The sequence below is a fragment of the Haliaeetus leucocephalus genome, unplaced genomic scaffold (genome assembly GCF_000737465.1).
Source record: "Haliaeetus leucocephalus isolate CR32 unplaced genomic scaffold, Haliaeetus_leucocephalus-4.0 Scaffold140, whole genome shotgun sequence".
NCBI classification, from domain to species: domain Eukaryota; kingdom Metazoa; phylum Chordata; class Aves; order Accipitriformes; family Accipitridae; genus Haliaeetus; species Haliaeetus leucocephalus.
In genome coordinates, this window is record NW_010972576.1 from 448,308 (window position 1) to 462,124 (window position 13,817).

General features: G+C 37.3%; 1 protein-coding gene across 1 annotated transcript in view; it reads left to right on the forward strand.

Moving 5' to 3' along the window:
* SPOCK3 (sparc/osteonectin, cwcv and kazal-like domains proteoglycan (testican) 3) overlaps positions 1-13,817 on the forward strand; it is a 144,086-nt gene that overhangs the window by 53,691 nt on the left and 76,578 nt on the right. Inside the window, exon 3 of the mRNA XM_010586063.1 lies at positions 10,661-10,787. Coding sequence (XP_010584365.1) covers positions 10,661-10,787 — 127 coding nt within the window. The remainder of the gene's footprint in view (positions 1-10,660; positions 10,788-13,817) is intronic.

Below are 13,817 nucleotides of genomic sequence, written 5' to 3' on the forward strand. Positions count from 1 at the left end.
AGGACAGCTAGGCAGTTAGCTGTGAGTTAACTCTGTGAAATATGTGCTATTCTTCCTCGCTCTGATGGTCCAAACTTCAGATACTCATGGAGTGATGGAGTGTGTTTTGGTGCTCCATTGTCCTGGTTTCAGCTGGGATAGAGTTAACTGTCTTCCTAGTAGCTGGTACAGTGCTATGTTTTGAGTTCAGTATGTGAAGAATGTTGATAACACTGACGTTTTCAGTTGTTGCTCAGTAGTGTTTAGACTACAGTCAAGGATTTTTCAGCTTCTCATGCCCAGCCAGGGCAGCTGACCCAGACTGGCTAACGGTGTATTCCATACCATGGGACGTCCCATCTAGTTTAGGAACTGGGGAGTGGGGGCGGGGAATCGCCGCTGGGGGACTGGCTGGGTGTCGGTCGGCGGGTGGTGAGCAATTGCCCTGCGCATCATTTATACATTCCAATCCTTTTATTACTACTGTTGTCATTTTATTAGTGTTACCATTATCATTATTAGTTTCTTCTTTTCTGTTCTATTAAACTGTTCTTATCTCAACCCAGGAGTTTTACTTCTTTTCCCGATTTTCTCCCCCATCCCACTGGATGGGGGGGAGTGAGTGAGCGGCTGCGTGGTGCTTAGTTGCTGGCTGGGGTTACACCACGACATCCATTGACCTGCATGTCCAGATTTCCTTCTTAGAGATAGTGAGAAGATGGTTTATGCTCAACTCTCACCCTTAGTGGGTGAACCTCAAGTTTTGACAGCTTCTGTGGCTTAGGACTTCTAAGTCGATTTGTGGAGTAGGCAGGAGTAAAGGGCCAAAAGTTCACAGAAGTCATACAGAAAATTACTTACATCTGTGGCTTTCTTATTAAAACAAACCAAACCCCCTGGACTCTGCTGTCATCTAACCTGATGTCATGGTTTAAGCCCAGCTGGCAACAAAGCACCTCCAGGCTGCTTGCTTACTCCTCCCCCGCCCTGGGATGGGGAAGAGAAAATGTGAAGAAAGGCTCGTGGGTCAAGACGAGGACAGGGAGGGATCACTCACCACTTATGGTCATGGGCAAAAGACAGACTCAACTTGGGGAAAAAAACAATTTACTACCAATCAAATCAAAACAAGGATAATGAGAAGTAAAACCAAACCTTAAAACACCTTCCCCCCACCCCTCCCTTCTTCCCAGCTCAACTCCACTCCCAGTTCTCTCTACCTCTTCCCCCCACGGTGCAGGGGGACAGGGAATGGGGGTTGGGGTCAGTTCATCACACCTTGTCTCTGCTGCTCCTTCCTCCTCAGGGGGAGGACTCCTCACTCTTCCCCTGCTCCAGCGTGGGTCCTTCCCACAGGCTGCAGTCCTTCACGAACTTCCCTGGCACGAGTCCCTTCCTCAGGCCGCAGTCCTTCAGGCACAGACTGCTGCAGCGCAGGCTTTCCCATGGAGTCACGGCCATCTTGGGGGGCATCCCCCTGCTCCAGCATGGGCTCCTCTCTCCCCGGGCTGCAGGTGGGCATCTGCTCCCCCGCTCCCCTCCATGGGCTGAGGGACACAGCCTGCCGTCTCACCACGGGCTGCAGGGGCATCCCCTCCTCTGGCACACCTCCTCCTCTCCTTCCTTACTGACCTCGGTGTCTGCAGAGGGGTTCCTCTCACATCCCACTCCCCCTACTCACTGCCGGTTCCCCTTCTTAAATCTGTTCTCCCAGAGGTGCTACCACCATCACTGATGGGCTCGGCCTGGGCCGGAGGTGGGTCTGACTTGCAGCCGGGGAAGCTTCTAGCAGCTTCTCACAGGAGCCACCCTTCAGCCCCTCCCCTGCTACCAAAAAACCCTGCCACACAATGCCAAAACACCTGATTATCCACTAAGTAGTTCAGTGTGTATTCTGAAATGATAAAAATAAGGATGAAGGATGTCTCCAGTATCACTACGTGAGAATATGGTTTTGATCTTTTGTAGATCTCAAGGAATTCAACATTTCTGGTGTTTAAATATCTTAACATCTATAATACTGCTATTCTGTGGGAAGACGCAGTCTTGTTCCTTGTCTTCAACAACACTTTATACCAGTTTGTACAAACAAAAAAGTTTGTTGTGTTCAAAATTGTAAATACTCATTTGTTTAATGTCTCATAATTTAGATATTGTTTGCGCTCATGTACCTCACTAGTTTTTATTGACGTAACATTATGTGTCTGCTACTTTAAACAGAGAATGTAATAGAGTTATTACAGATATTAAGGGTCAACTTACATCTCTATCTTTAGAAAAATTTGAGTGCAGTGGTTTCTGTGACAGAACATGAATGCTTTCCGTGTCTCCAGTATTTGCCAAGCAAAATCTGCTTCAGATACGTGTATGTGACCATTTCTAGTTAAATATATAGGAAATGCATGGAACTGTCAGATCGTTTCATAGGAATGCAATAGGCATATCCATAAATAATGCTGGATTTTAGTGGAAATTTGTTATATATTTTTGACTGCACAAAGCATATCAATGTCTGTGTTAGATAATAATGGACAAATCATGCTCTGTAGAACTGGTGCTCCAGAGAGTGCTGTCTCTGTAGTCTGGGGCCTATGCTGGAAGGAGAAGTGAAAGACAGGAGGGGTGTGAAGAATGTGCTCATTTTTGCCGTCTAGAATTTACTGATTTTCCTAGGGTGTTTAGGAATAGTGTCAGCTGGGAAGGAAGGGAATTTATATTTATGGAAGGAAGAGAACAGGATTCTGATGCAGTACTTGCTATCTCTTTTAGTACAACTATCTTCTTAATCCTTTAACAAGTCTATATTCTGTCATTGTCTCTAGGCAATAGGTGAACATCCTTTTTCTGTCTTTGCTCTTTAACTAAAACAAAAGATTTTAATCAGAACTTTTTAAAGAATAGCTATAGGTGGGAGGGGGGACTCCGAGATGTTGAGCTCAAAAGAGCTACAATTTTGAAAGCATATTTGGAGCCTTTTCTACAGAGGTCAACTTTTCCTTCAGATTTCAATAGCGTTCTCTTACCATGAACTATCTTTTTTAACACCACATACACATAATTGACTACCATCTGGAAGTTAGGGGCGTTGGTAAAAACATCTGATTACTTTTTTTTTTTTTTTTGAAGTCTAAGTCTCTAACCCAGGTTTTCTTTCCTTTTATTTGCCCATTATCTCCCAATTACCTACCCTAAGTCTCTTTCTTTTTTTTTTTCTTTTTTTTCATTTACGTAATTTGGATTTCCTTTATAAATTTTTTTTGTAGCTGTATGTCTCCTAAAGATGTGACTGACCATATAGCAGTTCTGATCAGAAAACTATGATAACAATGTAATGATTTTGACTCAAGCTTTTTTTAATGTTGTTCCTTCTTTGTAAGTTATATTTTAAGTGTTAGAAAAATACGTGCTAATCAGTGCATAACTATGTAAAATACAAGTAGCAATGTAAGAGGTCCTAAGAAAAACCTTCAGTCTACTTTGTGCTGATAACCTTTCTTCAAAAACAATCATACAGGATTGGTATCTCTAATAGGCACTTTTTATACTTCAACATCTCAAATCTTCACCACCCTGCCTCCCCTGGTGATTTACATAGTAATTTGTAACAAATTACTCTTTGAAATGCCTGTATCATTTGCCAACGTAATGGAAAAGAAGGTTGGCATGAGCACTGCATTCAGCTGCTCCTATATTAGGTCCCTTTCACCTCTCAAGCAACTCCAGATAAGTTAAATAATGAGAAAACTCATTTTGGTGTTGCTGTGCAATCTTTGCTTTTCTGTCTCATTAAAATACTTTACTAGCTAACTTCACTCAATCAAAATGAAGCAAATACTATTCCAGGAAATTTCAGTAGCATTACTTAAAACTGTTGGTTGTTGGGTTTTTTAAGTATATAAGGCTGTTTTGTTTAGATTTTCGTTTATTATATAGACATTTAGAATAAAATACTGATTTCTCTGCTTGGCAAGAGTAGGTGGAATGGTACTGAAAATAATGGAACTGTGTGACAACAAGGCAAGAAACTACCTTAAAATGTAAACTTATCTTTTTAATAATACATGTAGGTGGAAAGAGGTAGCAAGCATTTCTATCTTTAAGATATCTACTTGTGTTCCTTCTCTGGTATAAATGAGTAAGTAGCATTTTCTTTTTACATGCACAGATATAGTCTCCTAAATTCTGAAATAATACTGAGTATATATGCTTAGTCATCCTGACAAAAATGATAGATCATACATAATTTTCTAATATAATGTCTTGGGTGCAGATGCTGGGAAAGAATAATAGCTGAATTTATATAATCTCACGTGTTTCTGCCAAATAATATGATGGTCCATCAATAATACAAACATCTTGCCAACACTTAATTTAAAGTTGCTAAAATATATTGTATTTTGATTCCCATATTAACTTTATTAACCTTTGCTTTATTTGTCTCAGATTGATTCAATTATTATTACTTTGTTAAGACAGATTTTTCTTGTATTTGTTAGGAATAGTGCAAAATAATGACACAAGTCAAAATAATATAGACATACACACACAGAGACTGGCAATAATGTCTTGGTTTCTTTTGACATTTGAAGGAAACATCTCAACAATATATTGACAGCCATAGTTTTCTTTGAGGATGCTTCCGCATGAAAAGGGAAGTTTGAAGGAAATTCAGTGAACTATAATGAAAGCAAATTAGATTCCATGATACAAGTGTTTTCTCTGATTATGTTAATCTTGCACAGCCTGATTGTGTCCCCCAAAGGCCATGGCAAAACATAATCAGGCAGTCTCTAAATTGGAATAATTCTAAAATCTCTAAAAAATGCAAATGTAGTAATCAGAGAAGAGTTACAAGAGTTCTTTGAAAGATCAGGTTTTTAGTAACTCAGATTTGTTTCTGTTGGCCTGTATTTGAAGACCTGTGTTGAAGATTCTCAAATCTAGCTATAAAATATCATTTTTTCAAATGAATTGGGCACTCGTGCATTTTATACATATCATTAAATAAGTCATGTTGCCAAAGAGTTGCTTGCAGCTAAATTTTCAGTGGGTTACATTAACCATTCTCAAACTATTTTCAGGCATGATGACTGTGTATACAGGAAGGTAAGTTTATGTATGCAAACAGGTACATAGGATAGAGTAATTGCGCAGATTGGCTAATTATGTTCCTAGGCATGCAGTTGCATATGCAGTCTAAAAGCATATGCACGATTTGGTGTATGCAAATTAAAGCAATCACAAGTGTTGCTGGTAAATTAAACCCATATATTTAATTTTACCCTTTAGGTGTCAACAATGTCAGATAAGGCGGAGCTTCTGCATTCAGTAATAGTTATTTTATTACTAGACAGATTCCAAAGCCCTTTTCACGAAATTTAGAAGTATAAAATTTGTCAGTGGAAGAGGTTGACTTTTACATGGCATCATATATTTATTGTGGCAACTAACAAGTGCAAGAACATTTTTAGTGATTGCAGTGGAATCGCAAAATTAAATAGCAGAATTTTAGTAACTACAAGTTGCAGTGATGTGGGTTTTCTTCTTGCATATCAAATCAAAAAATAATAAATACAAGGAAGAGGAAAAAGAAAATTGCTTTCTTATAGTAACGTAACTGATTTCTTTGTTTACTATTTGTTTTGCCATCTTAACGTTTTAAAATGTAAAAATATATTGCTTTATTTGCATATCTCAAGTTGTTGTGGTTTAACCCCAGCCAGCAACTAAGCACCACGCAGCTGCTCGCTCACTCCTCCTTCCCCCACCCCATGGGAGGGAGAATCAAACCCAAATAAAACTCACGGGTTGTGATAAGAACAGTTTAATAATTGAAATAAAAAATAAATAATAAAATAATAATAATAATTGTAATGAAAAGGAAGATAACAAAAAGAGAGTGAAATATAACCTAAGAAAGACAAGTGATGTACAATGCAATTGCTCACCACCTACCAACCAGTTAGTTCCTGAGCAGCAATCGCCCCCAGGCCAATGCCCCCAGTTTATATACTAGACATGATGTCACATGGTATGGAATACCCCTTTGGCCAGTTTGGGTCAGCTGCCCTGGCTCTGTCCTGTGCCAACTTTTTGTGCCCCCCCCAGCCTTCTTGCTGGCTGGGCATGAGAAGTTGAAAAATCCTTGACTTAGTCTAAACGCTACTTAGAAACAACTAAAAATGTCAGTGTGTTATCAACATTCTTCTCATACTAAATCCAAAGCTCAACTTTATACCAGCTACTAGGAAGAAAATTAACTATCCCAACTGAAACCAGGACACAAGGAAATGATGACAGGTTATTTATATTGTAGTTAAACAGTACTTCTGTATCTTATTTCATGACATTGTGGACATACACCAATGATCTTAATTCAAGATGATTTATATCACCACAGTAGTTTCTCAGTTATTTCCATGTCAATAGTTTGTGTGTATGCTCATTGCCTAGCTGTAAAAAAAATAAACACACCACCTGATAGCAAAGAAACAGTCAATAGGAACAAATCTGATGCAGTTAAATAATGGTGAAAGGAAATGTTTGAGTACATAAGTAAAAGGCATTATTAATATATTTTATGAAATGCATGTGTCTACCATAACTAGTATTAAAACTGTTTTTATTTGACCTTTCATATTTGTCTGTCATCTCGGTGACTGACAATCAAAAAATAGCTGTTCAGCAGCTCTGATAATACAGAATCTAGTTTCTGCACCATTGTACTAAAGCTTCTGAACAGATGTTCCTTGAAAGCATTTCCATAACCAGGTATCTCTGGATTGATACCTTCAAAGTATCATTATTTATGATTTATTTATCATTATACCAATTCCAAGTTTGGAAAAATGCAGATATTTTTGTTTTGTAGAAACAGAAGTTACATATTATTAGTTATACAGAAACAAAGATTTTTGAGAAAGTGGTCTGCTGAAGGTCTCAGGTGAGTTCTGTGTATAACAGGAAACTTGACTCTCTTCACGCTAAATGAGTACCCTGGGACAACCTGCAGTTAAAAGCCTAACAAAGCAGAGGATAGTTGAGAGGAGGTAATCTACGTGACTACATAAAATATTTTCAATTTTCTTCATACCTCTCTGCTGGTTGTCACAGACTGCAATTTCCATGTCCTGAGCTTCTTCTAGTGTCCACCCCCCTTGTGGTCCTTCCTGAGACACATCATTCTCTTTTCCTTCCTTTGGGTTATTTTACTTATCCGTTTTCCTCTGTTTAAAAGGGCTTCCTCCCCCCACCCCGCCTCTGTCTTTTCATGTCTTTAAACTTCATTGAGGGCATGTACAAGGGTGCACATATGCTAAAACCCTGTAATCACCACTAGTCCTTTCTTTGATGTGTTTTAAGCATTTGTCGTGAATTAGTGGTTTGGGCAGCTTAAAGAATCACCGTCAAGGGTATTAGCAAAAGTGAATTAATAGAAGTTTATAAAAGCACGACTTCACAAAGTTTGATGGCAAGGTTCACTCTATTACTTAATACACAGATGAAGCGTACAAAGGAAAATTAAGTTAGGATCAAACTAGAATGATTTATACAGAGACCAAAGATGCAAAAGGGTAAGGGAGAAACATACAAAGGGAAATTGAGTTAGAATTGAGTTTTCATGATTTGCATGGAGATGGGAGATGCAAAAAGGTAAGGGAGACGCTCCCATTGAGTCACGAGGTTCAGAGAAGACCCCCTTGCTTTCTAAACTCCTGATGGAGCATGGGTGTGGCTGGATCTACTCCTAGTCCCAGACTTGGTCAATGATTTTTGTCTAAAGGGATTATATGTGTGTAGCAGTAGTCTGAGGTTCATTCACAGTTTAAGATGGATCACAAGATTTAGCAGCACTTAATCATTGACTAATTTAACATTTACAAAGTGATAGAATTTGCTATAATCACAACAGTAGTTTAATTATAGATTTGAAAGGGCATTATTTATACTGTACTTGCTATTGGACACGTAGGTCAATTTGCATGCATGCACACAGACTCAAAGATAAGAGATAGATATATAAATAAACAAAAGGTATACCTGTTAAAATTCCCCTCGAGTTCAGTGAAATATTCATGTCAAATGTCTCGGCATTTCTCAACGGGCAAAGGGTTGAGCCTCAAGGAGTGAAGGGTTTCAGCCCAGATCTCATTGTCAGCTTTCGGCAACAGTCCTCTGATTTTCGTAAACTGGGAGGTTTGCGAGCTCTGTGAGGCATGCACTCAGAGGGAGATACTGGTCGCAGCCTGCTGCGGTCCAGGAGATCTCAAAGGGCATCACTTGGGACTGCTGTTTATAGGTTCGCAAGATGATTGTCTTTGGTCAGTGTAATTTCATTCCAGCCACAATTCTTGTCAGGTCAGACACCTTCAAAGCTGGGCCATGATCCAGGCAGCAGGAGTTTCAGGTACAGTTAGGGAGTGCCTGACTGTTCTGACTGACTGTACCGTAGCCAGGATAAGGAAGCACCAGGTTGTCCCAACTCGCTGCACAAGAACACAAGGTTGGCTGGTCCTGACATCGCAATATGGCCCAGGGTGGGAGGGCTGCACCACCACAGCATTTACACCCAACAGCCCCTGTGTGTCTTAAAAATCCTGCTTCCAGTTTCTGTTATTTGCTGGTATTGATGTTGTTCTCCCTGTTGATGTCTGGAACTTTTTTAATTGATGAATGCAGCGTTTTAAACTTACTGTATTTCAGATAAACAGAAATTGCATCAGGCTGATAGTTGGGACTCTGGTCCTGTCAGTAACCTCAGGCTGCTGGGGCGCTTCTGGAAAACTGTGAGCTGTAAAAGTAACAAGAAGTAAGAGAAAGATGCAGCCATCTAAATGATCTAATTACACTGGAGCTCATGTGGATGATTGGAAAACTCTAAGTCAAGTGAGAGGAGCAGCAATAGTCAGGTTATTACTATATTTTATACATAAGCAAAGATTCAACTTTGTTCAGTTCAACAGTTCAACTATGCTTTTCTTTAATAGAAATGAAATGGTTTATAGTCTTCAAATGATGCAACTCAGCAGAAAGGATTGTTATTTATTATTAATTAGGGTGGTACATTTGAATTGTTACCTTTTTTTTATACTTCCTGATGGACCTAAAAACTTCCTGTACAGATATTTTACCACTCATTATGCTACATGTAATTGAAGCTATTACTGGCTTTTTCAGCAATAACTGATAATTTCTCTGTACAACTTTTCAGGTTCCTGTTTACACTGTAAAAATACATGTACTTCAAAATTTCACCACACAACATAATCTGAACGTAAACTTCTATAGATTATATGATTATTTTTTTTCTTTTTAAAGACCATAGTTACAGCTAAAATAATGAACAGCATAAAAAAATGAGCATAGCAGAGAAATGGGGTTTTGGTTTTGATCATCATCAGTTTGCTGTTAGGTGTGTGCTTTTAGCCTTTTACTCGGCACATCATAAAACCAGAGGATGAGGATTTTATTTTCTCTAATTTCCTTTCTTTTTATTACTCCAGACAAGTTCTTCTCAAACAGTGATCATGACTAATTAGCAAAATAGTTCTGTATTATCTGTAGGTGAATCAAGTGGAAAGACTTCTCCATTAAAGAAGATTTAAGGTTTTTTATAAGATAAGTTTGAATATTTACTACTTGAGTGTGTCCTGATAAGTCATTGCTGTATTCTAAACATAATAATTTTTAGATTCCTCATTAAGATTCCAAGCAGAAAACACAATATAAAAATCATGCATTATTGTTCTATTTTCTTATTTATATGGAAGTCATTAATATATAAAGCATATTGTAGGTCAGTCTATGAATCAGGCAACTCTCATAGAACAGCTGTTTCAGGATACAATGGCTGCTAAATGCTTTCATTGTTGCAAAAAGCAATTGAAAAAATTCATGAATAAAAATTAATTCAAAGCAGCAGAGAGAAAACATCTTTGAGGATGGCCATATGCCACAAATTACTGAAGGCTAGCAGAGTATTCTGAGGAAGCATCAGTAACTTATTTTCGACTTTTAGTCTGACCCAGTGTAGCTTTTTTCTGTGTTAAAATGATCCACCTAGCTATATCTATCTGTTTCTATAAGCATACATGTATGCGCTTATGCAGATCAATTCTGTGCTCCGGTGGATTACCTTTTTTTTTCCTTTGAACTTTACATTGGGTGCTAGAGTCTGAATTTTATGAAGTGTAAGCTGCGAAAGGCAGTGGTCAAAGTGGAGCAAACAGTACTCTGAAGGACCACCCACCTATTTCTATAGAAGTATTAATGATATAATTTTCTAATATTTAAATGTTACCTCCTTAAACACCAGTATTAATACAATAGCTCCATTCATACTATTTAATAACAAGAACAAAAAGTAAATACCACACAAGTCAGACGTCTTTCACTGATTAATAAGTGTAAGAGTCACCAAAGCATCATCTTAATCATCTTTTTCTACTAAGGTGTTTTAGAAAGATAAATATAATACACAGGTATCAAGTATCACTACAGTGAGTAATGTACAAAGGTGAGCGAGTATATACCAATGACTGTGGAAGCTCTTTACTTAGAAGAGAACTTCTTGGCTGAAATCATGTATGGCTTACTGTTTGTAAAGGCTCATTAAAATACCCTGAATATGTTCATTTTTACTACTGCTTATCAGAATTGCATACTTTTTGTTTACTTTCAGTATGAAAGAGGCTGGTTTAGGCCATAAACAGTGGAGGGGTGGTCCCATTTCATCAAACTGCAAGCAGTGTCCAGTAGTTTATACCAGTCCTGTTTGTGGATCAGATGGTCACACATATTCTTCTCAGGTAAGAATTAAATAAAGAACTAAATTATTTTTTCATTGTTCAGTCAATTCCAGCTCTTGGAAAATAAAATACTGTATTGCAACACAAATCAACATTTATTTGTTTTGTCTAAAATATATGTTACAGACTGCAACCTGCAGCAATTCTAGTGTATTGTAAGACAAAAAATCAAAATGGTAGCAAATCCTAAGCAGCATGAAACAGTAGTATCCCCAGCAGCATAGCGTAAGAGTGCTCCACAATATAATGGAGCTCCAAGTTAAGTCTGTCTGTGACAGACACCAAGGCAGGGTTTTGAGTAAGGAAAAACGTGTTGCGTGTCCCCAGTTTGGGGTTGGATAAACATGTTAAGTCAGATTTTCCAGTTGACCATTGAGGGGATGCTTCACATTCCAAGCACCTAGGCATAGATGTAACATACCCAGATAAAAAAATATAATAATGTAAATAATTGTTGCATATCTTTCCTTCTTGCAACAGTATTTTATGTATTTTAAGACCATAACCAAATCTTCCTTCTGTATTCCTGAACCCTCCTGTCTTTTCTGTCATTCTTATTTGGAGACAGAATAGTAATTAAAAAATGTAACTGTCAGTTTACCCAGTCATTTTTGAAGAAAAGATTTTGTGCTGGTCATGCTGAAGTCCAGAAAGCATGGGACTGCTTTAGTACAGAGCTCAGGTGAAACTTGTGAGATGGAGGGACTTCATAATGCTGAAAACAAATCAATTTGTTTAGCATCCTCTCTTAAAATTGGTTTATGGCTATTGGATTGAACACTAAGTATACTTTCCAAGGACATTTTCTTCTTGATAAAATAAAAACATCAGACTATAACTAGTGTTTCCTCAACCTTGACAATTCTAATGCTTTTATTTTAAATCTTACATTAGAAAATGTTTTTCTTACTAACTGAATATTTAGTTATAGGGAACTGGTCAAGAATTCATTGCTTATTTCCTATTTTATCATATAGGAATGTTGTATTCTAAGTAGTCCCATAGGCAGAAGTGACCGTTGTGGCCTCTCATGGTCTGGTCTGAAGTAGATGTACAGAAGTCTATAAATAATGATGATATGCAGGTATTTTTACAGCAGTTCATGTGTTAAAGGTAAGGGTGTGCTTATCAAACAGAATGACGTGAAATGAGTGGATTAAATAGGTACACTCTGCTTCCATTCCAGTGCGTTATCAGAGTTGCAGTCAGTGCAATAGTACATACTATCCAACCTCTGCATCCCTTACATGCATATAATGCAGAAGTAATGTAGCATGAGAGAGCTTTTGAAGGGTTTTCCTTTTGTCTTACACTACCTCATAACGGTAGATTTCAAATCTAAGTTTATGGCAGCAAAATGCTAAAAAGAGTTAATGACCACAGAAGATAATGTATTAGCCTATAAATATTAATTTTTATTTCTTTTCAATGATGTTATGATTTCATATTCTATGGTGCAGTTGCATCAAAATAGAGGTCATTGCAAGGTTATTTCAGGAGCAGTCATTTTAAAAATTGACATGAAGACAAATATTTGTGTTGCTTTACTCCAGGCAAAGTTTAGTTTCATTGTGTCATCAAGCTCCAGTAGGAGTTTATATAGCAATTTTCTTGTATTTAGAATGCATTTGTCAATGACTGTGGTAAACTGTAGAATACATTTTCTGAAAATAAGTCAGTAAATAGTAATGGTATTGTAGAACACAGCCAGGCAGCTGGCAGTTATCAGATGGACACTACTTTGGGCTGTATGCCCTCCCTTTTCAGGCCAAGCCCATGCAAATGTTTGTATTAAGTTATGAACTCTAGATATTTCACACATGTTTTTTGCTTTGGGGAAAAAAAATTATATAATGGGTAGACAAGGTAGAAAGAAAGGTTAACTTCTAAATTGAGCTTATCCAGAGTCAGGTAAGGATGTTTTGTTTCCCATTCATTTTAGCAGGCTAGGTTAGGTTCACTGTGTTCTCAGCCCACAATTTGTCCCATGCAGTCAGTGTAAAGTAGAAGTAGCAAGTGTCAGATATTCTTTATTAGCATTACAACAATGTTGAAATAAAAATACTATGTGCTGAAATGTTGAGTAATCAAAGTGAATGTTAATTATTATGTGAGAAGAAATTCAGTATAAAGAGATCCTACAGTTTCCTTACCAGAGTGGTGTTACAAACAATTTTTAGTTAATAGCCTTTAAATAATACTGCATGCGTTTTACGCTTCATTAGTCTAGTTTTACCTTCTGCATTTCTCTAAACTTTGGCACTTGAAAGTGCATTATTCATTTTAACTCTAGGAATTCTCAAGCAGTGCTGTAGCATAGGGCTAGTAAGGTGAATTTTTTATGAAATATTTTTTTCTCCTATGAAAACTTCATGTGATTGATGACATCCCTATAGGTATAAATAGCAATACAAATAATGTTTTGCAAAAATAATGGGTCTAAACTAGCTTCTCAGACTGAGATGAAAAAGTTATAGAAAATCAGTCAGAAAAGAGGCTATGAATTCTTGATATATTTTACAGATAGATAGGTGTGTAGATTTAGATTTTTTTAATATTCAAATACTTCTTCAGTCTCCCAGATTATGATTCCTTTCTCATTAGAAGGGTGAAAGAGAGCCACTGGATAAAATCACACTGTGTCTAGTGGGGGGATTTTGATACTGGTTGCTTACTCTGTGCAAATTTTGTTTATAATTTTACATGAACTAAATTCCTAGATTTTTATTCTCAGGATATCCCATATTTAATGTTGTTCTTTTTAAACTCATTGCTGCCTTTATTCATCTCAGGTCTTTTTAAGAATTTTACTTAATAACCTGTATCTCTTAGCAGTGTGTTTGTTATAAGACAGCTTGTTTGGAGGAAGCATAAAAAATAAGTATCAACATTTTTAATCTTTGATGTTATTTTAAACATTGTCCTATTATAAAAGTTAAATTGATTTAAACTTATTTATTAGCTTATTGTGAGTTTTCAGGTCACATGCCTGAGCTGTTGACAGTTCTTTCTACTTAAAAGATTGCTAGA